Genomic DNA, 26,802 nt, shown 5'->3' with positions numbered 1-26,802 from the left:
GCACACACATATTTCAGACACATATCTTTATTTCTATGCATTGTACACCTTGATACCTTGTCATCCTTGTACATTGTCATTTACCTGTTTGAATGAAAAAGTGAATATTCATTAAGTGAATATTTTTTAGACACTTGTTTTTCAAAGGCACGTTTGTTTGTTGGGTTCCATAGTGAAAAGGTCATTGAACCAGAGCTCTGGTCTTGTGTGCCTCCGCCATAAACTAGTCTTCGTTTTATATAATCATACGTTGGAGAACATGGACTCCTAGAAATAAAAACATACACACTCAACTTCTATTAAACAGAGAGAAGCCATTATGTTTCTGAATGAATTAAACTCATGTCGAACACATTAGGTACACACGACTTCACCCTGGAACATGATTTGTGAATATTCTTTCACAGCTCCTTAAATTTTGTGCCCCATCTGCCCCAGAGTTTCCACTGGACACACCATATACCATATTGAGTACTGTCCATTCATTCTCCATGGGGGCAAGAAAAAAATCTAGTCACTGGTAAAGTGGCTTCATTCTTGAGAAAAGATCCATTTGCTCATTTCTGTAAGTACTTGAGTGTTCCTTGTGCTCTGAAGCTAGTCACCCAGGCCAGGTTAAGTACACTCACAAACATCTGACAATAGAATCTCAGGGTTTGGCCATTTTAAAACTCTTTAGACGGGCTGCATTTGTAAACGTAAACTGCATTGCAGTTGCACTGTGCAATCCAGTAGGCACCCTGAGAGGCCAGGTATTGGATGTCATTTGGTAACAAGAGGATGCTCCTTTGTGCAGTCTCATCTGCATAGCAATTGCCACTGCTTTGTTTCTGTAGCAACAGAAAGCCACCCTTTTGGTGCAGTAGTTAGCTTGAATCCTTCCACACCAGGGCTCAGTTTAAATCAGCTCTCTTAGGTAAGAGCACCATAGAGAAGAAAGGATTTTCATACATAATGCTTTTAGGAAAGGTCAGTTATTACATTCAAGTTTCTTTTAGATGTTTGCTTACTGCATTGAAAGTTAAAATGGCATTTTAAAATTAATCAGGAAAGATTTATGGATTTTGAAATAATACTTTGGGTTTGTGGTTTTACAGTATATTAATAATTTTGAGATCCCAGTATATTTCTGTATTTGCAATGCTACAGTTAAAATTATTCCGAAAAGTGAAACAATTTTAGAATAGAAAATCAAATGCATGTCTAAATGGATTTGTTATTTCATAGCATGGTTTATATGTGTTAGAGTGTGTGTTTTTGATGTCTCTAGGTATGTTTGCTTGAATTAACCATTTTCAATATCAAAGGACAAAATAGTACGGGCTCAAACAGACGCGACTATCTATGGACGATTGAGTGACTAATTTCTGACATAACGAAACACCACTTTTCAGTGGTGCTTATGCTGTATCGTTAAGAGTTTTCCCTTTATTTTCTTCAGTGTTAGGTTGGTTATCTGCTACCCCTGAAGCCTAGCTTTAATAAGGTAGCTGGTCATGTTTTATGTCTCCAAAAATTCTGCCCTAAGAGAAGTAAATACTTCATAATGATAATGGGATGGTAGGTACTTTGAGATGTTAACCCAGGTCCAGCCTTCAGCCTATTGGTAATATCAATCATAAACATACTAGTATCTTTCTTTATGATCACCTGGCACTAGCTATCTTTCACCTAGCTTGTCACAGAGAAAAACAATACCTATATTATGAATAAAAGGCATTTGGATTCTTTTTCCATTTTATATAATGTACTTATTGGTTTTAAGATCTCTTATTCTTTGGAAACAATCTCCCTCTCTATTTTTTTAATGTAACAAATTGAGGCTCAATATCCTTCTAAAAGTATGCATATTTTGTGCCCCTACTAGACAGTGTGGTGAGAAAAGTATATTAATAAAACAGTGTATATATTCATAATAGTGAGCATATGAATTTGGATGATAAAAGCTTTGTACTAAATAGAATTCACAATATGGCATTTATTCTACAATATCTGAAAATAATGAACATTTATGAGAATTAAAATAAAATATTTTTATAGAAATAGCCTGGGGTATTGGGTAAGACATTTGTTTTCTATAGATCATCTATACACACTGGTGTATGCAGGACTATTTTTTACCAGTAGAAGTAGAAAAAAAATGTGTGATGATGATCTTTAAGCCTATCCTCTCAAGAATATAAAATTCTTAAAGTACTGAAGCAGTAAATAATAGTGAAGCTTAGTGAAAAACAAGCTTCTCCATAAATTACTTTGAATATTTTGTGGTTTTATATTTCAGGTCTTTTCTGTTAAGTAGCGTGTATGTGTTCTTACCTAGTTGCATGAACAATGTTATTACTTAGCTTTTCCTCTTGGATAGCAAGAAAGTGGTTTGACAAGTTACTGAATTGTTATTTATAATCATTCATATGTGGGTTGCTTGCTTACGTTACAGCTACCTGACTGTGTTAATTAGTAATTCTTGATAGAGTCCTTGTTGAGAAGAGACTGTGCACATATACTTGAGTAGTATATTTGCCACTAACAGAAAATGTGCTTGAGTTTTGTAAGTGTGCAAATTCTTAGCTTTTCTCAGAATCTTAATATATGGACACCGACAGAGTTCTTCATGATGCCAATGGTGCTGATTTTGAAGCACTGCAAAGAAAACAAACCTATGTGGTGCATTACCATTTACAAAGTGTTTTGATTCTTAACTCCACTAGATGAGCCTCATTTGACAGGTAGGAAAAGTTAGGTTCAAAGGTCAAGTAACTTGCTGCAGGGTCACAAAGAAGTTGTCAACATTTGGTCCTCGATGTTTGTGTCTGCCAATTCCCTCCCCCCACTATATTGCATCCTTTTTTTACAGCCATCTTCCTGATCCCTTTGTCTTAAAATAATGTTGAGATCAAGTCTCATTCTCTTAAAAAAAAAAAATCTATGAGTTGAGAGCTACGAATCTAATGCTGGGCTAATCCTCTAATAGTTAAAAAAGACATCATGCCCCTCATTCCTTCTCAGTAACATGCAATTCAAGAAACTGTACAGTCCTGCCTGTGACAGGGTGTGTGTACAAAGTGTACCCCATCTCTTAACACAGTTCATGCCCTTGAGTGTTTTTTTTGTTCTGTGTTTAATGTGGGAAAGCAAAGTAGCGTGTTCATCTCGATAGTAATACACAGAAAGAATAAGAAAGCTCTTACAAAGAAGGCTTTTGTGACACTTGAAAAACTGCTACTGCCGTGGAAGGCATTGAGTCGGTGTTATTTTTATCCTTCAAGAAAACAGGCTTATTATTACTATTTTGTCAACGTTAGTTCTGCTGGCTGAGATTTGTCGTTTTGGCTTTGCAGCAGTTAGAAGAAAAGAGTGAAGATCAAGAAGACAAGGAGTGCTTGAAACAAGCAATAACAGCTTTGCTTAATGTTCAAAGTGGCATGGAAAAAATATGTTCTAAAAGCCTTGCAAAGCGGAGACTGAGGTGACTATTTTCACTTTATTTTTACTCGTCCTGCTTTTCACCCTGCGTGCTGTGGTGTAAATTCAGGTTTCCCCGCACCCTCTTCAAGTAAACAATGAAGAAAATAGTTTTAGTGACAAGCTTGGTCTTTCAGAGGAAGTGACATCAAAGCCAAGCGAGTGTGTTATTGTTTGAAAAACCTTTCGTATTTGTGCATTTTCCCTGCGTGCTCCCAGACAGGACCTCCTGACACTCGACTGGTAAGTTAACGGAGAGGGAGAGCAAAGTGTATCGGGTAGATGGAGGTCGGCGTCATTGTTCTGTGCAGGTAATTAGTGGTGTCCTTATTTTCGGAATGGTCGAGCTCCCGGCATTCATTCAGACCATCCTGCCTCCGGTTTCCTAGTTGTGCTGTGTGCTGCTGTTTCCTTAGTGCCGACCTTAGACCATTTCAGCCCTTTCTAAATAATATTTTTCAGTCTCTAAAAGTACTTCTTCCCTCCCGGTGGGGTACTTTTCCTGTTGGCCACTCTGAGTATTTCCTAGCCACGGTAGAAATAACCCTTCTGTGTCTGGATGTAGAGGGTAGCATTTTTCTGTAGTCATCTTTAGAGCACTAAAAAAAATGTCTCCACTCTTATTTTAATTTCCCAAAATGTGTGATTGTGTAACACGAATATATTTGGGCCATGAGCGAACGAACACCTTAGCATTACAACTTTTAAAGATGTTCTTCTTTACCCGATACCCTTATTTCTCCTACCTCTAGATTCTGTGTCCCATGTGTGTTAATGATGTTTTCCTTTATCCCAGTGAATCTGCATGTCGATTTTACAGCCAACAAATGAAGGGGAAACAACTAGCAATCAGGAAAATGAATGAGATCCAGAAGAATATTGATGGCTGGGAGGGGAAAGACATCGGACAGTGTTGCAATGAGTTTATCATGGAAGGAACTCTTACACGTGTAGGAGCCAAACACGAGAGACACATATTTCTCTTTGATGGCCTGATGATTTGCTGTAAATCAAATCATGGGCAACCAAGACTTCCTGGTGCTAGCAATGCAGAATATCGTCTTAAAGAGAAGTTTTTTATGAGAAAGGTACAAATTAATGACAAAGATGACACCAATGAATACAAGCATGCGTTTGAAATCATTTTAAAAGATGAAAATGGTGTGATATTTTCTGCCAAGTCCGCTGAGGAGAAAAACAGTTGGATGGCCGCGCTGATCTCCCTACAGTACCGGAGCACACTGGAAAGAATGCTCGATGTGACCGTGCTGCAGGAGGAGAAGGAGGGGCAGATGAGACTGCCCAGTGCTGACGTCTATAGATTTGCTGAGCCCGACTCCGAAGAGAACATAATATTTGAGGAAAACATACAGCCCAAGGCTGGGATTCCAATTATCAAAGCAGGGACTGTTGTTAAACTGATAGAGAGGCTGACATACCACATGTATGCAGGTAAGAAACCGAACGTTCCCTGTCACTTTAATTTCCCCTCTTCAAACTGATTTTCTTTGCATTATAGGTCATGAGCTGAAAACAGCAAGCACCCTATAACAGCAAGAGACTTCTGGATGATCACACTCTTAAAGTTTATTTTCTTTCAACCAAAAATACCCCTTTCTGGGTTTCATTGAAATTTTCTGTTTTCCTACCAGACCTACCTAGATTATTTTTAAACTCAAACCCGAGTTGTAGGTTAGAAAATGAGGTCAGGTGGCCAAATGTGTCTAGCTCCAAAGCAGCAGAAGCAAGACTAGAGAAGTAGCAGAAACTAGTCTACAGCATTTGTAGGGTTTACAAAGTACTTTACCCCTTTAGTCTCTTCTTTTCATTGATCATAAATTAAGCAAGCAATTTTAATATGGATTCATCATCAAAATTATGCTGGTAGGACAAACACAGTACTGCCTTTTCTTAGTTTCCACTCCTAACACATCTTAATCCAGTCATCTAGAAGCTTAAGTTTGTACTTTTTTTCCTTTTTACCAAGCGGTGTTATATGAGGAAACAATTTTACTTCAATAGGGCAGTTTTTTAGGGGGGAAAAAGAAACATGTCCAAACCAACTAGGAAAGTTGCTACAGGCAGACTAAAATACAATGGCTAAGAAAGAAAAAACACAGTACTTAATTTTCTGTAGTAATTAAATATTTTTTCAAATAAAGTAGCATGATAGCCTGACAGATCAGAGGTCCTTTTCAGTGGAAAAAAATCAACATATTAGCTACACCAGAATATTGTTAGAAAGAATAAATACTATATGTGAAAATCCTTTATAAATATTATGTATACTGATTTGTTAAGGATTTAATTACAAAGGCATATACCCAAAAACTCAAACTCTACCCACTGCTAACTAGTCAATTGCAACTGATCTGCCACCCTATGGGTCACAGTAGAACCGCCCCACCGTGTTAGCTGTAATCATTACATAACCAGCCTCATCTTTCCCCTACGGAGTGGCTGATGGCATCCACCTGCTGACTCTTCTATTCATTACCGAGTGCTTAACCACTGTGCCACCAGGGTTCCTTACAAGGGCATCTAAGTGATACGAAATGCAAAGTAACTTCAATAAATGCCATTCTTAAATAACTGGATGTGAGAATTTACCTCCATCTTAGACTTCTTCCATGAACATATTCCTGTTTCTAGAAGATGCTTGTCTGGGGGGAACCCCCCACCCCCACCCCCCGCACCTAGTTTATAAAGTCTTAGAAGTGGATTCTCAGTCTTCTGGAATCTATTCTGGCAGTAGTTAAATTAAGCCTGTAAAGATACCCATTAATTAGTGCACCTTGATAAAGATGAGTGGCATTACTTAATGTACAGTCAGCTATCTAACACTGGCTTGCTACTATTCAGGCTACCTCAAAAGAAGCAAAATTAAGGTGAAATAGTATTTCTGTTGTTATTAGTCATCTCAAAGCAGTTGATAAATATGCTTCATTTCATTTTCTTCACATGTCTTTGGGGGTAATTAAGCCAGTTATTTTTATTATTTGTTTTGTTCTATTTTAGTCTTTGATTGATAAGCTTTTCTCTGACCTCTTCTTCTTGTCTCATAGGAGCATACTAGTGCTTTCCACAGGCTGATTTACAGAGCAGTTTGGGTTCTGTAAGCACGGACTATTTGGCAGTAAAAGGCAGTAGTCTAAACATGATTATAAAGAGAGAACTATGGGCTGGGATTCCAAGTTTACAATGGGTTTGTTTGTTTGTTTGTTGCCTATAAGTCCAAAAACAAAACAAAACACAATCAAAGCACGGAGAATATGAGTAAGGTGATATAGGGTTTTATAAGGAAAGGGGGAAAAAAGATACTCTGAGTTTAAAAAAATAAAAAGCTATTTTTGATAGCAACAATTTTCAGTAACTAGCATGGTCTCCCTATTCAATTTATCTTCATTAACCCCTCTGTATACGCTTTAAGATCTAGAATTATTACCACTGGATGGTATTTTATTAGATTAACTTATATCTGCAAGTGCAAAGCACTTTTTTTTTTTGCTACTCCTTAAGGCACTTTTAAGAGAAAAAAAGTTCAAATTGTTCTCTTCTCACCACATTATCCTCACTTTTAAGTGTCTCATTAGAGAATCCACAGAACTTTTTATAGTTTAAACAGACTCAAGATCCATTTTATTCTGAATTCCCTTGCTTTTTGGATCTTAAATTGTTTCTAGTAAAATTAGTATTTAGATTTTTGTCTCTGTTTGCAAGACAGAAGTTCTGTGTTCTGTTTTGTTTTTCCCATCAGCAATAGAAGTGGGTAAACACTGGAGAAGGTTCCCTGAGGTTTATCAAAATCTGTAGCGCTTGAGTTAGAAGACATTTCATATTCAAAAAAAATTTAATATCATTGTTTCTGTAAAATTCCTCTTGATTATTAATGATAAAGATTTTCTTTAAGCTGCTGTCTTTTCGCAGTCCTGGTATGTTGTAATGACTACTAAGCAGTTTTAGAACTGCAATGAAGTGTTTTTATTCCCAGGGAGCTCTGCCTTTTTCATTTACCTTTGGAATGCGGAGCCTTTCTAAAGAGATGGCGGTTTTGCTGCCGGTCCTTCTGGCAGGGCCAGCACTGCGCACCAGGGACTGCTGCCGCAGTATTTTTTAGTCACTTTGGTAATTGCTCGTTTCTATCAGTGTTTAGCTTTTGAATAGAATAGTGTTTTTGCCAAATTTAAATTGACAAGATAGTTTTACTTTTTTAAAAAGGTTGTTATTAAAAATCTTCTTTCATCTATTTCTTAAGGAAGAAGATACCATTGTGTTGGTTTTAAGCTGTGACTGTTGTTTGTTTGTTTGTTTGAACCAGGCATCCTCAAACTATGGCCCGCGGGCCACATGTGGCCCGCCAAGGACATTTATCCGGCCCGCCAGGTGTTTTTGCCCTGTTTGGTTTTTTACTTCAAAATAAGATATGTGCAGTGTGCATAGGAATCTGTTCATAGTTTTTTTTTTAAACTATAGTCCAGCCCTCCAACGGGTCTGAGAGACAGTGAACTGGCCCCCTGTTTAAAATGTTTGAGGACCCCTGGCTTGAACTGTCTCCTCACCCGCCCCCCATTTTCTTTTGAAATACAGAATGCCCAAACCAAACTCATGGCCATTGAGTCGCATCTGACTCATGGAGACCTCTCTGTAGGAGATTTCTGATGCTCTGTTCCCTTCACAGGAATAGCCTCATCTTTCTCCTGCAGATCGGCTGGTGGGTTTGAACCCCGATCTCATGGTTAGTTGCCCAATTTTAACTAGATCATAAATACATTACCAGTATCAGTGAAACCCACAAGCGGCTCTCCTTGGCTGTCACTGACAACATCTGGGCCACTCTGCAGGTGTCACTGCGCTCACTACAGGAATGCAAGTGTCCCTGACTTTTCAGAAGCTAACTTTCTGCCACGCTAACTTTCCTTTTACATTTATGAAAGACCCACATTGGTACTTGTTTGAGGTAACAGAAAGAAACCTGAAGAAAATGTTCACTTTTGTCTGGGGTTAGTGTTACAGCAAGCCATTCCCAAGGTTTAGGGCACTTATTCCCAAGGTTCCTTCCGGCTCAGGTGGACTTTGTTATCTTTAGTTCCAAGGTAACAGATGAGATTACCATTAGTTTCAGACCGATTGGTCTAATCTTCTTGTCCTGCATTTCTCCAACTTCCCCAAAGAAAAGGGGGGTTGGGGAGTTGGTTGGTTGGTTGGTAGGTATTTTTATTGGAGAATATACAGTATAAGTTATGGCTTACACCAAAACAAAAGTGAAAATTTACCTTATGTCTTTATTGGTTATGTAGATTTATAAGACTAAAAGACATTGGATATAACACATGTGAATAACTAATTGAGCAACTAATGAGGTAAGACAATACTTGTACTTTTTAGACTATTATAGATTTGTCCGGCATTGTCATCAAAAGCAGAAGAGAAACTGGCTTCAAAACACTCAAAATCACACTCACTGTCATGGAGCCGATTCCCACCCCTTCCACGGGGCTTCCACCGAGAACTTGATCTTTCAAGTCCTTTGACAAAATGGGGCTGTAGATTTCCAATGCTAGAAAAGATGACCAACCCCCAAAAGTTCATGGGAAAAGTCCATTATCTTAAATTTGCAGAAAATAGGTATCACTTGTTAAATGCAGAACAAGGACCAGAGAGTAGGTTTCTTGACTCCTCTCCTAATAGAGTGTGTCTGCACTGTACGACACCGAGTCACCAAGATGAACATTCCAATTTTCTAATACATTATGTTGGATATAAGTTATCAGTGATGTCAGTGGAATACGCATATCTGGACAAACTCAGGTCTACTTTTCAGTATTGTTTTTCTTTTGAAATAGATCATAAATTCTGACTATGGATAAAATTTCATGCTAGCATAAAAATTTTAGTGGAGTCAAATACTGGTCATCTTAAATGTATTTATTGAAAAACCTAGTCATTAGTCTATTGTAGGTTGCTCTGTGAAAGAAAACTTCAGTGAAGTGGGGATGAATTTAGGTGAACTAGAAAGTGAACGGTTGTTTTTAAGAGATTAATTTATACTTTGTTTTAATTCAGTATTTATGTATAATAATTGGTTAACTATAGCAGATCTTTGGATTTGTCCCAAATACTGTGGGGGAAATTTTTTAAATCTCAGTCAAAAGGATTATCCTGAATTTGGCAAGGAAACGCAAAGACTTATCTCCTGACCGTAGAGTACAATGTGCAAAGCAATGTTCCCAATGAAAAGGAGCCGGGCCTAGAAGTTCTCTGTTGGTGCAGGGCTGTAGGACATGCAACACAACTTAATTATCAGGAGCTAAAATGCAGAAAGGTGTCTGGAGGTGCTCTATCTGGTTTGGTAGTCAAATTTAGCAATATAAGATACGATAATAATCCAGAAGGGCATTATAGGGATGATAAATGCTTTTCAAACTGAAGTGTGGAGAAAAAGGTGTTTCCCATGGATGGTAAACATCTCTTTCATGGAACATGGCATTGAAAAAAACTTAAGCCACTTATATTTTTCCATAAAATACTCCCTGCCATTTTATGCCCCCCCAAATCCCAAAAATTTACACTAACTTTCTTTTGGATTTGGGTCCTATATATTCTCCGTTTGAGGTGGTTGCCTTTTTAAATCTTCTGAACAATTTTGATCTATAGGGCAGTGCTGTTCTATTTTTAAACTCTCTGATACGTTTTTTTAAAAAAATGTTTGTGCGTCAGCATAGCGTCTGTTTCCTTTTTCAAGGAATTCAAGAGTGATTGTTTATAAATCCTTGTTGAGGAGCTTATTGTTTCTGGTAGCTTTTTAAATGGCTGTATTAAAAGGAGAATTATCACATGAGCAGACATCCTGATTAACAGTGCTTCTCTATGATGGTGGAGGAGGGGCAGTTCTTCTCATAAAAACTATGTAATAAATATTATTTCATGAATCTTATTGACTTTGCCAAATAAAGTGCCAAGTGTCATTCACAATAGGGACATTAAGAACAAAAGATTGGATTGACCAACTCAAATCTAGTAGACTATATTCTCAACATTAATGTAGGTGCATTCTGAGTTCTAAAGAACTATGGAGTAAACTGTTAGGCACAGAACAATTTGAGTCCGAGGGAGAAAGAGACAGCTGGGGAGGCAGCAAAAAAGGACCACTGAAGCCCATGTTTGGAATAACCTGGCGCAGCCATGGTGTGGGGGGCAGAGGCGGTGGCTCCCACAGAGAGGGAAGCAGAGCTGCTCGTGGGAATTGTGAGGGGGTAGGTTCCAGAGTCACGTACAAGACTCACATCGCCTGAGATGATGAAAAAAGAACCGCAGAGAGAGAAAAAACATTCCCTCGTTCCCCCTGAATCCCAGGATTTAGAAAGAGGCTTCTAGAATCATCTCCACAAGCACACGATAAGCAGAGAGGTAGACGAGAACTTCACTGCTGACTGTTTTCATTTTCTTGGCGAATGTTGGTTCCTACTACGGTTTTCAACCAAACCTACCCAGGCTTCGGTGTTTTTTAAGATATTTGCCTTCCATATGTTTCTGATCTATAATTTTCTAATATGTACAGCCAAAGCAGTACAAAATTAGCTCGTACCACTGCCTAATAAATGTACGTGCTTCGCCATCTTAAAGAAATGGCACAGCCTGCCTTGTTGATGGGCAGTTTTTACTATCAAGCTATGCGAGCCCTTTGCATCATCAGTAAGGTAAAGGTCCGCAGGTTGGCGACATGGTCTGTGCCATAGCCACTGCCGTGGGGAAGTCACTGCAACAGAAATGAAAATCCACCCCGCCCACCGCCATCACGCCGATTCTGACTGCTGGTGTATGCGGTGGCTTCAAACTGTTTGTGGAAAAATGCAACTAAAAGATCGTGGAATTTCCCCGCCAACCTCTTAAGTCCCCGGTATCCTCTTGTGTATAAAATTTCAAATACAAATGTTGTGTCCTCTCTTGATATGTTTTTCATTTGTTAGCAAATTTCAATTGCTTTAGACTAAAAATAGAATCTAGGTAAAATTAATAGCTAGCCTGGGAATATATGCAGCCTTTAAGGTATCTTTGAAAGTACTTAAGTTATTGCCAAATTTTCAAGGTGTATTTTTAGCTTCTACTTTTTTTTTTGGCAAAACCATTCTCACTCACTTCCAATGAAACTAAAACCAACAAACGCTTGAGTCACGTCAGGGACCTCGCACAGCAGTGTTGATTGTGGGAGTGTTCCTTTCACTGCTGCTCCAGAAACCCGCCTCTGACTGCAGGGTACAGGAAGGCACAGCTGCTACTTCCTCAGATCTGGAAGAAGGCTCGTCCCGAAGTTCAGAAGCACAGCCGGTTAATTATCAGACTTTGAGATGCTTTTGACCCAGATTAGCAGTCAATGCATATATTGTGAGCCAATCATTTATATACATTTCTATAGTGCTTATTTAGCTCATGGATTAATTTTCCACATTTTGTTTTTTCAGCTGTGGAAATCTTAAGGGGATCTTCAACCCAGGGAGATTGCATAATATAGAAAGAGCACCAAATCAGGACTCACACAGTCTCGGTTCTGTGTCCAGCCCCGCCACTCTACTGAGTACCTAAGGATGAGTCTTGGTCTTCTTTGTTAGGCTCCATAGGAATACCGTCAGCCACATCCGACTCATCTCACCGAAATCATAGAGAATAAAGCCCGTGACGCTCCCTGAGATTGCGGTATCGCAGACCCCAGGGTTGCTGTGGTCTAGTTGACGGATGAGGCTTTAGGCGCATCATGGCTTTCCCGGCAGTATCACGGTGCAGAAATGGCCACACGTTTGGGTTCAAGAAGATGAAAAGGCTGTTTTATAATAGTGCACCTTAAAAATCATAAGTTTGCTTAAAACATGCTTTGATTCGGTTAGAACTTGCTTTTATTCTGCTTTGAAATTGCTCTCACAATTGTTTTAGCTGGACTTGAGTGACTTAGGTTTGAGAGGAAATGGGTGTTGATTTTAGACCTGAGAGCTGAAGTAAGGTTTTCTTAAAAGCCAGGGGAAGAGGCACCCTCCACTTGGCGCACAGCTCGGGGATAGGAGGGAGCACTATGTTAGAGGGGTTGGGCTCTCTCCCCCAACCTTGAGCTGTTGGCTTGCTTCTTGAACACATGCTGTTTTGAGCAGCCTCACCTTGCAAATAGATTTGCAGAACAGGAAGAAGATTCTTGAGAAGGGAGGATTATGATGAAACCGGTCTAAAGCTCTTTTTTAAAATCTTGTACAGGCTTCTGTTTTAAAATCTTTTCTTCTGGTTGAGACATTAGTCTTTAACATTTGAGGAACTCTGTAACTGAAGACAATAAAATACCAACAAAGAGGATTATTAAAGGATTAGCTATAGCACAATTACTTTGATCAGTAACTCACTCTAGCCCCAGAAAGCAGAAAGCTCGAGGACAAAGGGGTTGTTTGAAACCAATGTATTTCTATCATTTGAATTTTCCTTTACCTTGCAGGGTTTTTTCACTGAAATTCATGGTTGTCTGTCTGATATTTGAGTTGATTCATTTTTTTTAATGACCACATATATTAGTACATTGGAAATAGAGTTGTCGTATGATAAATCCATGAATTTTTTTGAAGGAAAATTTAAGAGAGCATAAATATTTCAATGAAGCCTAAATTTAGGGTCATTCTTAATCAGATAGAAGGTGCCTGAATAGAAATGTCCCAGACATATAAATTCCGGTTCTTGCCACATCCTCAGCTAATAAAACTAATTGTACCTTTAATAAAGGAGTGAGTACTCTGTGTAGCTTCATGAAAATAAGGCAGTCCCTACCCTCAATGAATGTATCATGAGACTGTGCCCCCAGCCAAAGACTCAGGTGAATGAATTCTCCCCTCTGACTTTTTCACTATTTCAAAACACGAAATGTGGCCCTCGATGGAATTTGAGAGACGGAAATCAATGGTTTGGGTTTTTTTCCCCCGATGGTGGAAAAAATGTCTTTCTCCTAATTATGCAGAAGGCAGCCCCCGTCTCTCCTGCAGAGGGCAGCAGCCTCTCCCCACTGTTCTGAAGGGCGCAGGCCAGGCCCGGCCAAGCGCTCCCAGCCCTGCAGCCTCCGGTTGACTTCACGGAGTGAAAAGTAGGGCCTTTCATGGATGAAGTTCAGACGCCTGCTTCTATGACTGCACTCTTGGTGTGACAACTTGAAACACAAGTCATTGAAAGTTGTAAACGGGCGCATGCTAACGTGTTTTCAAGATGTATAGATTTAATAGCTTATAGGTATTTGTAAACATCTTTCAGCAATTCTAATTAAGTCCTTTAGCAAATCATTTAAAAACAGTTTAACTTAATCTGCTCCCTATGTATGATCTGACTTGTCCTATGCTCTCTTAATGTGACTTAAAGAAAGTGAGATGACTGACTCTTGGTAAGCCAGTGTGGGAAGGTAATGGGTTCTGGCCCTGACCTTTCTCTTCATCAGAGGGAGAAGCCAGCTCAGCTGGTGATACTTTGAGATCTGGGCAGCAGGCGGGGGCCTACTTGCTTGCTGGCCCTCTACCTTTTAGTTCCCATTTTTGTAGCTGATGGTGAGCATATGACCAAGGCAGCTGGGCAGAGTGTGCCAAGGGCAAGATGGAAGTTGATATCGAATTTTAATCTTTTTTTGCCTAATTTAGGAAGAGATGATGAGCAGCGGAGTACAAAGCCCAAAGCATTTTGTGTGTCTCAAGACATTTTGGAATTTTTTTTAGAGGATTACTTTTGAAATGTAAATAATAGTTTTAATCATTCCGAATCAAAGGCTTTATATTTTTCCTTTTTCTTCTTAGATCCCAATTTTGTTCGGACATTTCTTACCACATACAGATCCTTTTGCAAACCTCAAGAACTACTGAGTCTTATCATAGAAAGGTCTGTCGATTTAAAATGCTTATGTTCTTTGTTTTTTAAAAGAAACTGAGCTAAGATCTTTGTTTCTTGGAATTGGCGTTTATGAATAACTTTTAATAAATTAAATCTCTCTTAGATGGCCATTGACTTTATAAGATTAACTTTTAAGATTATTTAAATATATAAATAGGTATTCTTTTATACATGGAAATTCAGTATGTACAATAGCAAATTTGTAGGACTGACCACGTTAAACACCTATATAGAAATGGTATTAATTGAGACTCTGGAGATTCAAATTTTGTTACTTTAGAATAGATGTTCTAAACAGATGTTTTCCCAGGTGCCAAGTGTGGAAGGAAATGGAGCTTTCAGGGATTAAATACTCTAATCAAGGAAAATATTTCTTCCACCCAAACGAATGGCAGGCTGTTTTTCAAACATTACCCTTAAAGATTCTGTTAGCTCATTTAGAGTAACATCCACCAGCTAACAATTAACACCTGCCCCATATTTATCGAGTAGGTTCCGACTCACTGCAACCCTTCCAGGGTTTCCGAAGCAGTGGATCTTTATGGGACAAGTAACTTCATCTTCCTCCCTGGGCGGAGCTGGTGGGCTCACACTGCTGAGCAGCCGGGGCTCCTGCTAGTAACGGAACACCGACTTTCGGTTTTCTATATATTTTAATTGCATCTCCAGTTAAGCCTGGTAATATTGGCAAAGTAAAGATCATTCACCTTGACATTTTAGTAGCCTCACTTATTTTCACTGATGTATACATCCCAACTAGTTTTTTTTTACAATGTTGTCTTGATAGTTCTGACCAGTTTTTTTTAAGTTTATTTATTTTTCATTTATTTGTACAATTTGATATGATCCGTATTTTCACTGGTTTGTTTTCTTTTCTATTAGGTTTGAAATTCCAGAGCCTGAGCCAACAGAAGCTGATCGCATAGCTTTAGAGAATGGAGATCTACCCCTTAGTGCAGAATTAAAAAGGTTTAGAAAAGAATATATACAGCCTGTCCAGCTGCGGTAAGCATTAATAAATAATTGCAGTAAACAAGTCTTTTGTGTCATGGCCCAAGGCAGGAAGAAGTAACCAATAGAATAAGTGAAGCAAATAAAAGCAGCACTTAGAATTCATGGCCTCCGTGCCCACGCTATAGAATTCACTGCAACCCTGTAAGGCAGAGGAGAGCCGCCCCCTAGGGTTTCTCAGGCTGACACTCAATAGAAGCAGACGGCCAACAGCTTCCCCTGACGGTGGCTCATGGGTATGATTGACCTTCAGGGTGGTAGCAAGCGCTCAACTACTGGGCTAAGCCATTGATAAGGCTAACTCATTTAGAATGTTACTGTAATTTCATTTATGCCTTCATTATAATAGAACGTGTATGTTTACCTTCCCATGTAATTCAGCTGTTCTTTTTTTCCCGTGTTAATACCACAGAGTATTAAATGTGTGCCGGCATTGGGTAGAGCACCACTTTTATGATTTTGAAAGAGATGCAGATCTTTTGCAACGAATGGAAGAATTTATTGGAACAGTAAGAGGTATGAGTTTTCTAAATGGTCCAGTTTTATATGTACTAAAATGCCAACATGGTGACTTAATTGATGCCATCACTGCTCAGTGTTGAGAGGTGTTTATAATCGTGTTCACATAGCCATTTGAAAATAGTTACGGATTTTCATGAAGAATTTTGACCCGCAAATTGCTATAATCACACTGTTAACCCTAAGGTATATTCATTTAGTGAATCAACTTACAGATTCGTTTAGAATTCCTGTCAATGGAACTTGGCACTCCTCGTATCTGAAAGCATGTGTACTAGAGGGCAGTTAGGAACTGCTGTACCATTATGGCCCCATCGACGGAGGTCGCTTGGACCACGATTAGGTGACTATAGGCAGCAGAGCAGAATAGAAAGGAGATCAAATGGAGAGAGAAACCAAGAGTTCTGTTCATATCCCTGCTGTGAACCAGCTCTGTGACTCCAGGCAAAATCACTTGGGTTCATTCCTTAGGTTTCAGATTTCTCATTAATAACAGTGAAGATACAGACTTGGCAATATACAACATTTCTCTGAGGGCTTTACGATTCTCTGTATCTAAGGATAGCTTTCCATTTTACAGGATACAGAAGTAGCACGCACCTTCATGAGCATCAAGAGCCCCAGGGAAACTCACACTAGTATGAAGAAATCAGTCTTCTGGCACATTTTGGTTTATTAAATACAGTATTAATCCTAAATCAATCCTGTTTTGTGTAAGATAGACCTTTTTTGAGGATAATATTTTTTCAATATTATTTCTGAGGTTCAGAACACTGAAGTGGGAAAAAATTACTACAAATATGGTACTTTCTAATTTTATTTTGAAAGGATCTGTAAGAATAACCATGACTGCCCACCATGTGGTGATGGACTGGGCGAGGCAACAGGGAAGTTGCAAAGGAAAGCTTTCACTTGTTTGCATGATCTTGTGGGCTTTTTATAGCAAAGATATATTCATTTATCACTTGTGAAATTTGAAATAATTTTTATAAAATAAAATATTGAGTAAAAAGCACTGAAATGTTATATAAAAATGTAATCTCTTTCAGGTAAAGCAATGAAAAAATGGGTTGAATCCATCACTAAGATAATCCAAAGGAAAAAAATTGCAAGAGACAATGGACCAGGCCATAATATTACATTTCAGAGTTCACCTCCCACGATTGAGTGGCATATAAGCAGACCTGGGCACACAGAGACTTTTGACCTGCTCACGTTACACCCAATAGAAATTGCTCGACAACTCACTTTACTTGAATCAGATCTGTACCGGTATGTAATTTTACATTCAAGGTGAAAACCATTGCAATTGGGTTCTTTTTTAAGTGAAAGCTTGGCTTCTTGCTTGCAGGGTTGTGTAAAGGAGTAAGTGCGACAGTACATGAAATGTTCAGCAGCAAGGCTGGGAGCACAGAAGGCAGTTCTGGTTTTCAATGCTGGTGGTTCCCCTTGCTTTGACTGTTTGTAGATTTGGTTCCCCGTCATCTCTCATTGGTGAAGCTGGGGACAGCTCTTGTCTGTGTGGCCTTGGGCAACTTTAATCTCCCAATGCAGCCTTGAACTCTACTTCATAGTTTCCTCAGGGCAAAATGGGTTTAATAACAGTACCTACTCATGGGTTCTTGCAAGGTTTCAAGTACACCCGCTCCTCACTATCAACGTGGTTAAGTTCCAAGGACCAGCTTGTTTTGCAAAGATCAGCATTAAGTGAAAATAGAGGATGACTACACAAAATGGAGGATGGCTGCCTTGTTACATTTTAGCCAGGTTACATTATCACATAACTTTTAAGTCACTGAGAATGATGGCCCAGCCAAGTTGACACATAACCTTAACCATGACAACCAACATTATTCTTGTATTATTCTAGCAATTCATTACTGCCATACATGTTATTAACGCATAAAATAGTCAGATACTATTGTTGTAAGTGTGAAATGTTGGATAACAAGACGGTTGATAAAGGAGGAGTAGGTGTAGGTAAAATTAAATATATATATATTATATTTAATACATTGCCTAATACAAAATAAAACCCATTGCCATCGAGTCAGTTCCAACTCATGGCAACCCTATGCAGGGTTTCTGAGGCTATACATCTTTACAGGAACAGGTAGCTTCATCTTTCTCCAGACCAGTGACTGATGGGTTTAATTCACCAACCTTGCAGTCAGCAGTCCAACACTTAACCTAATGGTGCCACCTGGGCTTTTTAGCATAAAGCAAGGGTTTGATACACGGTAGCCTCTGTTGGAGAGTGCCTGAATGGTGCAACAGGCTAATCTGTTTGGCTGCTAACCAAAAGGTCTGGAAATTTGAGTCCACTCAGAGGTACCTCAGAAGAAAAGCCTGTGCTATAATCTGGTGACACCCTAAGGAGCACGCACAGTTCTCTGACACATATGGGGTCGCCATGAGTTGGAATGATTCAAAGGCAACTTGTTTTTTAACTAGTATTGTGGTGAGTTTAAATCATGGCCTTTTTTAGTTTTTTAGACTGTCTTTGATTTCTATATTATATTAATATAGCTAGTATTTCAAATAATGCCTGTTTTGGTTTTAAATGGAGTTTATTTAGAATGTCAAACTAAATTGTGTAATTTTTTAAATAACACCTTGTGAAAAAGAGCTAAATTTATAGATTCCTTTGTAACAAAGATCATGACTGCTAATTATTAGTATATTAGCCTTTACTGACTTATATCCTTCTTTCAAAGAATTATCCCAAATTTACTTGGTCACACTTTTATCACACTTATTTAAGTAATATTTATCAGTGTTAGAAAAGATACTGTGAAACAGTCCCAGTCTTGTTCAAGCAGAATGCCATTATAAAATAACAGTAGATGCACACATGCACATGCATGAAACTGAAAAAGGATCTACAGAGAAAGATGCACAACTATGTTTTTATTATACCATGAACTTTTGTTGGTATAGGAGGTATGTTTATAAAAGAGTTTTACTTTTATTACTAGTTACTTAATAAAACAATATATTGGAGGGAAAAGTACCATGCAGAATTATATTTTGATCATTTTAGAGCGGTACAGCCATCAGAATTAGTTGGAAGTGTGTGGACAAAAGAAGACAAAGAAATTAATTCTCCTAATCTGCTGAAAATGATTCGGCACACCACTAACCTCACTCTGTGGTTTGAGAAGTAAGTATTCCTGACATATTTCACAATATTCTGGCTTGTTAGAAACTCCAGTGAAATTTTATTCCTATATATCTCATAACTTTTTGTTCCTCTATCCCCCCTTTATGACTTTCTTTTGCATAGAGTGCATATTTTCTAGTGTAGTATTTTAATTTTATTGTTGTTTTTCACTACATTTTTGTTTTTTAATTATTTCTCAAGAGTATTTGCCTTAAAAGTGTAAAGTTCAGATCTATAGTAGGCTAGTTTAAGTAATATAGTGAAACATCCGTTTTTTATTCCATTCCCCTCATTTTGGGGAAATGTTATTTTTATACATATCACATCTATTAATGTGATGGACTCTACAATGTGTTGTTTTAACTACTACGTAGACAGTTCATCATTTCCTGGTCCATTACAGCTCTATACCCACCCACCTCTTTTGTACTATTACTAGCAGATGTATCACAATTCTAAATGTTATAAGCCCACAGTACATTATATAGATATTTTAAGAGTTGGATTTTAAAGTAATTTAAGAGAAGAAATAACAGATATGCATTTGTAGTATCCTTTCCCTAACTGCCTTTTCTAAGACATTGATCTTCATATGAATTGTTTGCTTTCAGCCTAAAGACCTTCCTTTAGTATTTATTGAACACAGATCAGCTTATAAATAATTGTCTCAGTTTTTATTTATCTGGGAAAGTGTTTATGTTGCCCTCTCTTTTTGAACTATAATATTGCTGGATCTAGGATTTTGGGTTCAGGGTTTTTTTTCCCTTTGAGCACCTTCAGTGTCACCATTGTTTCTGCTGAGAAATCCTGTCCATTGTTTTAGAGTTGTCTTTTCAGGAGTGCACCATCCTTCTCTTGCTGCTTTTAAGGTTTGCTATTGTCTTTAACTTTCAGCATTTTTATTGTGATACATCTATTTGTGGGCCTTTTGTATTTATTCTACTTGAAGTTTGTTGAGCTTCCTGAACATATGTTATTGTTTTTTAATAAATTGGGGGATGTTCAGTTTTACTTTCATTGAATGTATTTTGCTTCCTCTCCTCCTAGTATTCTTATTGTGTGTATATTAGTGCACTTAATGGCATCTAGCATTTATCTTGAGTCTGTCTTTATTTTTATTTTTTCCTCTCAATTCTTGGCTTAGATAAACTATTGGTTGATCTTCAATTTGTCAATTCATTCTACTGCCAGTTCAAATCTTCTGTGAGTCCCTCTAGTGGGTTATTTATTTCAGTTACTATAGTTGTTAACTCTTGAATTTCCATTTGATTCTTTTTAAAAAGTGTTTCTCTTTACATTGATATTTAGTCGCTCTCTATTCAATGCAACACTGTCATACTTCTTTCATCACGCTTTCCTTTAGTTCTGTGGACACATACAAACACTGCGACGCGGAAGTATTTTTCCATTAAACCTGACCTGTAGGTGCTCTCTCAGGCATTCTCCGTGTCTTTGCTTTCTGGTGTATGGGTCATACTTTCATTTCTTTGCTTGCCTTATAATTTTTTTCTTGGAAACAGAACATTTTAAATACCCTAGTGTAGCAATCCTGGGGGCCTGTTCCACCCTCCCAGCTTGATTATTTCCCCCGCTTGTTTGGCTAGTGACTTGGTGGGTTATTTGAATCGTCTATCCTTCCTTCCCCTCCTCTGCCCAGTGCTGAACCTCCGGAGGGAGGGCGAGCCTTGAGACTGCCCACAGTCCTCCCGGATGACAGTGCTACTGGTAGCACTTTCCTCCTGTCCTTTCCTAACCACACCTCACTGATCAACGCCACTATGGTGCTTTATTGTTTTCAACAAACAAATCCAATCAAATTATGAATCCTTTAAAGATCGGTTCTGACATCTGCAAGCTAGCTGACTTTTATGTGGGCTATATCCATTACATTCATTAATCTCTCCCAATAGCCTTTTATCATAACTTCCACTTTTCTTGAGTGTCCTTAGGTTGAAATGTCTCTGTTCTTGTTTGCAAATGAAGTTTGTTTCTGTGGGAAGAGATTGGCACTGTCTTGTTTTATGACCGGTTTCTGCATTCTGGTGACATCTTGGAGACTGCGCTCTGGAATTGGGGTGGGATGGAAGGCAGCCTTCTGGACACCACTGTTGTAAAAAGTGAGCCATTGGTGGGGATGGCGCAGCAGGCTAAAGTCATTTTGGCGCCTATGAACCAGAGAAAAGGTTACCGGGACCCCAATGTTCTTAGTGTGTTGTGTTCAAAGTAGAGCCTCTGTTTCATAAGGGGGTGTTCAGCAGAAGAAGCGAGATTTCACCTCTTGATTGCACTCAACCAGGACTTGATGGCTGGGGACGTGATGCGGAATGCTGACGTGCTGCTCCTCCGGGAAAGAATGCCCTTGGATTGGGAGCTGGGAGGAGAGGGCGCCTTGTGTCTTGCTTACAGCCGCCTGGAGTAGAGTGCCTGCCTTGCGGAGCTGGCATGGGGAAGGAGGGAGTGGCTTATTTCAGATACCACATACACTGCCATAGCTTACCGAATTTTTGTAGATTTTCGTGAATAGGTGTTTTCTGCATTTGCTTTTTGCTCTTAAGACCATTTTCAACGGCTTTAATTTTTCTTTTGCATTAATGTTCACTAGATTCACTAAAGAGCAGTGCACCATTTAATGAGAAATAGACATTCCGGGTCATCTACCAAAAGTCACCGCTTCGTTCCGTTAATACTATTTCTTAGCCTCTTAAAAGTAACGATTTGGAATTTGCCTCCCTCCCTAGATGTTGCTTTCTGATTTAGTTATCAAGTTAAATAACTACCCTTCCGTTTGAAGAGACCCATTCTGCCATGGTAATTCTGTGCAAAACGAGGGCACATAACTTATAAGGCATGGAAACCATTTTATTCCTCCTGTCCTACTTTCTTTAATAGGTGACCCGGAGAAAGGCCTATGCTTGCCCCTCTCTCTGTGAGGGTTTTGTTCACTTGCCGCAGTGGGTCTTAGCCCCCCATGCATTAGAATTAGGGTCAGGGTCACCTCTTGAGCTTTTGTGGAATCCCTGGGTAGTGCAAACAGTTATTGGGCTTGGCTGCTACCCTGAAAATTGGTGGTTCAAATCTACGTAGAAGCAATTAGAGATAGGCATGGCCTGAAAAATCAGATCCTGAGAGCTGTGAGGGAGACACTTTTACTGGGGCACGTTTGCAGCCATCAGGAGTGCAGTGGGCATCAAGGAGGGGCTTTCTTTTGAATCAGAGCCCCACCCCAGGTTCTTAAAACATCTGATGCAAACCCTGTCCTTGACAAGAGCCCCAGAAGTGGTTTCAGTTTTCATACCTACTTAATAACAACTGAAATATTTAAGTAAAGGTGTGAATACATTGTACTTGTATTACATCAAGTGAATGAATTAAACATGTATTACATCACGTTTAATGTCCAGCTCATTAGCCAGAATCTAATAAATGTTGTTGAGATCCAGCTTAGGCTTGAAACATATAAACAAGTTATATTTATTTGATTATACAAATTTATTTTGATAGTTTTAGATACAACGGTTTTCTCTTAAAATCAGCTCAGAAAATACAAGGGAGGTGGTTAAAGTTTATGAAAAAAATGGAATTAAAAGATAATGGAATGTTTCCATGAACTTTTCATAATACCATCTAAAATTTTTTTCAAATGTTAAATATTGATTTATATATTTTTACTTCTACATGGTAAACTATTTAATACTACTTATTGAAGACCAACTTTAGAATTTTGCTTTTATCGAGATGTGATTAGGAAATAAAAAACTGAGGTTGGGGGTGGGGGTGGGGGCAGAAAAATGAGGAGCTGATTCCAAGAGCCCAAGCGGAAAGCAAATGTTTTGAGAATGATGAGGGCAACAAATGTATAAGTGTGCTGTACACAATTGACATATGTATGGATTGTGATAAGAGTTGTATGAGCCCCCAATAAAATGATCTTTTTTAATTTTTAAAATAAAAGAAAATAGAAAAATTATTTCAAATACTAGAAATAAGAAATGGCTGATAAAAATTTTTCTTTTTGAGTGCAGCACACTTCCTTTTAGAAGGTGCTAGGGACCACAGACTCGCTTTCCGTGTTCTTGGTGTCCGTGTGAAATGCTTCTGTTTTCATCGGGCTTCTTCGACATCTGAAGACCTGTCTAAAAATTGTTCCTACAGCCACAGCCAATTATTTCTGTAGGTCAGAGAAATGAACTGATGTGTGTATGGAGTGGGATAACAGTTGTATGAGCCCCTAATAAAATGTTAAAAAAGGAAAAAAAAAAAAACCAAATAAACAGAACTTTGGGGCTAAAAAAAAGAATAAGGGGCAACCAAATTCTTGAGTTCTAGAATAAATTGCCTTAGAACACACCTGCAGCCCAAAGGCCAGCATACATTCAATAAGATGCCCATCCTCTCAGTGAACTCTAACACTAAGCTAAATAGAATGCACCAAATAGAGGAAGGAAATGTTTGACTGATTGACTTTAGTCTGGGTACTCGAGTGACTATCTGGAAAAGATCTGAGTGAGGCGGAGTTGCCAGTTGATCACTCTAAATATATATATACTCTATAGAGGAGTCCTGGTGGTATAGTGGTTACAGGTTGGTCTGCTAACCTCAAGGTCAGCAGTTCAGAACCACGAGGTGCTCTGCAAGAGCAAGAGGAGGCTTTCTACTCCCAAAAAGAGAGTTACAATCTCAAAAACCCACAAACACAGTTCTATCCTGACCTCTAGGGTCGCTAAGAGTCGGAATCAACACGAGGACAGAGTTTAGGGGGGGTTGATTTATAGTTACACTATAGTGAGCCCTAGTGGTACAGTAGTTGAGAGCTCTCCTGCTAACCGAAAAATCAGCATTTTCAACCCACCTTCTACTCTTCAGAAGAATACCGGGCAGTTCTACTTTGTACTGTGTGATACCTAACAGCCAGAATTGACTTAATAGCAGTGAGTTTGGTTTGATTTAGTATAGTTACACTGTAGTCACCCACCCCAATTTATACTGTTATTTATTAAATTCTTTAAGTAGTAGCTTTCTTGGAAAAACTCAAGACACTTTTAATCCATTTCATCCCCAGATGTATTATAGAAACTGAAAACTTAGAAGAAAGAGTGGCAGTGGTGAGTCGCGTCATTGAGATCCTACAAGTCTTTCAGGAGCTGAACAACTTCAATGGTGTTCTCGAGGTGGTCAGTGCTATGAACTCATCACCTGTTTACAGGCTAGACCACACATTTGAGGTAAGTCTGGGACATAAGGTTCAAAAACACACTTTCATTCCTACTCTGAGAATCTGCATTTTTAACAGTGCGCTCGTTAATTCTTACAAGTCTCATCTAATTGACTTTCATTATCTAAATTTGAAGGAAGAATTGGTTGGTGTTTTAAAATTAGGCTTCCTCATTAAAATATATCCATAGGTCTTAACATAAGTTCATGAACTGCGAACCAAAAGGTCAGCAGTTTGACCCCACTAGCAGCTCTGTGGGAGAACAGACCTGGTGGCCTCCTGCACAAAGATTACCATCTAGAACACCTGATGGAGCGATTCCACCCATGATACACCAAGCAGCTCTAGCTGCTTGCACAGCACACAACAGTAGCCTAATCAGAAGAAAAAGTGTTGCACTTAATTTGCAACATAACATACAATGAAATGCTCCAGTCACCCTGCAAGAAATGGCAAGAACAGAATGTACTGTGGAAACACTGAACTACACACATATACCTTATAGTGTTATTTGCTTTCGAGTCCGCTCTAAGCCGACAGTCTTGCCCTACTTCTATTATCTCTGACATGTTTAAGTCCAACTGTTTATACTAGGATCTATGAAAATAATTTCTTTGAAGCGGTGTTACTACCTTTTTAGAACCAGACTGATATTGTTGTATTTATGCTTTATGCTTAGCCTCAAAATTGCCACCTTAAAATGTTAGCACTTAGTATTTTTTCACACAATGTGATTCATCTTCTAAACTTAGATTTCTTCTTCTTCTTTTTTTTTTTTTTTTTAGCAAATACCAAGTCGCCAAAAGAAAATACTAGAAGAAGCTCATGAATTGAGTGAAGATCACTATAAGAAATACTTGGCAAAACTCAGGTCTATTAACCCACCATGTGTGCCTTTCTTTGGTGGGTAGTTCTTCTTAAATTGTAATAGTGTTTCTAGGCAAAATAAGATATTTATTCCATTAAATGACTGAGTCTAGAGCTGATTCATACCTACCCCAAATTTTATTTAACACTTATTTAACCCCTGAGTCTCCTGAGAATTTTTCTCAATTAGAACTTAGTAGGATCAAATGTACTGCCTTCCACTTTATCTTTTTCAGCCATCTAATAATAATTAGCCATTATATATTTTTATACTCATAAAAATCATTAAATTGAGTTTTAATAAACAACATGCTCTATAGAAGAGGCGTGACCTAACTCATGCCTATTTGTAGCCAGGCTTTCTGCACACAGTTCCATGTGGCTGAAAAATCCTAGTGTGGGTGCCTTTGGACCCTACTTCTCAGCACCGCAAAATTTTAGTCTTTTTATCCATCTCTTTTTTCTTCCCTCTGTTACCAGATAAAGGAAGCTGTATTTCCTTCTTTCAAGGATACAGTAAAAGAAAATCTAGTGGTACTTGATCAGAAAGGCCTTTGGAACCACAGGTGTGGCCCCTGCCTGGGTCTGCCCTCACCCCCGCTCCCTCCACCCCCACTGCACAAACCAAATGTTGATCTCTGGTGCTTGTTCTCAGCCTTCCGACTCCAGACAGAACCGGCACATCCTCCATGTGTCCTCCTGGCCTCTTATGTATCACTAGTATTATAACACTTACCACATCGTGCTGTTAATGAAGCCCACCCTCAAAGCTCTGACCTCCTTGAGGTGAGGGACTGTGCGGTTCTATTCATCAGTGTGCCGGCAGTGCCTAATGTGGTCCCTGGCACACAGCAAGGGACTCAGTCCATACATGCCTTGAGTAAATGAACTCAGATATTCACACCCTCCTGCCCCCGCCCCCAAGACCTCATAGTTAGTACCTTGTGCTGACTAATCCCGACTAAGCACTTACTCTTTGTGGGCGCTATTCAACCGACCCCCATGGAGGGCCTGTGTGGTGTAAACCATTAAATACAGGCTCAGCTGCTAACCCCAAGATTGGGAGTTAAAGTTCACTTAGAGGCACAAGGGAAGAAAGGCCTGGGAGTCTACTTCCTGGAAACTAGCCATTGAAAACCCTATGGATCTGACACACACAGTTATCACAAATCAGGATCGACGCTGTGGCAACTGGTTTTATTCTAAGTTGATCCATAAATTTGCTCGTGTGTTTCTCACAGCTACCCCGATTTCACAGATGGGCTCTCTGAGGCAGAGTGAGGCTAGGCAGCAGCGCAGGCTTCAGACCCTTGCTGCTAGAAAGGAGCTGAAGTACTCCGACACCAAAGGGGTCTAGAATGAACTAGGGCCTGTGCTTTTGTCTGTTCTGCTGCTCATCCAGTGCTCAGTCTGCAGGGTAATCATGGACCCGACTACTGCTACACTGGGAGGAATGTACCAGAGGGGCGGGAATGTCCTACATTGGGGAGGAGAGACCAGAACACACACAGATTACTACGTACATAGTCTGGTGTTTGATCAACTTGCAAATCCTTCTACATTTCCAAAAATAAGCTTATCCAAAGTCTCCTGCCTCTGAATTACAAAGTGTGACTACCTTTTGTGGGGTCTCAAGAGCTGAGTAAGCAGAAAATGTCCTCTAAGTTTAGCATTT

At 39.0% G+C, this 26,802-nt stretch overlaps 1 protein-coding gene and 1 long non-coding RNA gene across 3 annotated transcripts in view; one reads left to right on the top strand and one right to left on the bottom strand.

Moving 5' to 3' along the window:
• Positions 1-26,802, top strand: part of SOS1 (SOS Ras/Rac guanine nucleotide exchange factor 1) — an 88,273-nt gene that overhangs the window by 48,642 nt on the left and 12,829 nt on the right. For both annotated transcript variants that reach the window (XM_004711123.3, XM_004711122.2), the window contains exons 9-17: positions 3,339-3,466; positions 4,259-4,914; positions 14,262-14,343; positions 15,238-15,360; positions 15,779-15,882; positions 16,935-17,157; positions 18,929-19,048; positions 24,108-24,270; positions 25,046-25,163. In XM_004711123.3, the coding sequence (XP_004711180.1) occupies positions 3,339-3,466; positions 4,259-4,914; positions 14,262-14,343; positions 15,238-15,360; positions 15,779-15,882; positions 16,935-17,157; positions 18,929-19,048; positions 24,108-24,270; positions 25,046-25,163 (1,717 nt within the window). The remainder of the gene's footprint in view (positions 1-3,338; positions 3,467-4,258; positions 4,915-14,261; positions 14,344-15,237; positions 15,361-15,778; positions 15,883-16,934; positions 17,158-18,928; positions 19,049-24,107; positions 24,271-25,045; positions 25,164-26,802) is intronic.
• LOC123521335 lies at positions 12-12,759 on the bottom strand. Its single transcript, XR_006679793.1, has 2 exons — positions 12,606-12,759; positions 12-267 (listed from the first exon to the last, which is right to left on the bottom strand). It is a non-coding gene; the product is annotated as an uncharacterized LOC123521335 (long non-coding RNA).

The sequence above is a fragment of the Echinops telfairi genome, unplaced genomic scaffold (genome assembly GCF_000313985.2).
Source record: "Echinops telfairi isolate 266 unplaced genomic scaffold, ASM31398v2 ScPeMD7_10;HRSCAF=50, whole genome shotgun sequence".
NCBI classification, from domain to species: domain Eukaryota; kingdom Metazoa; phylum Chordata; class Mammalia; order Afrosoricida; family Tenrecidae; genus Echinops; species Echinops telfairi.
This window is presented reverse-complemented; position numbering and strand designations above follow the sequence as displayed.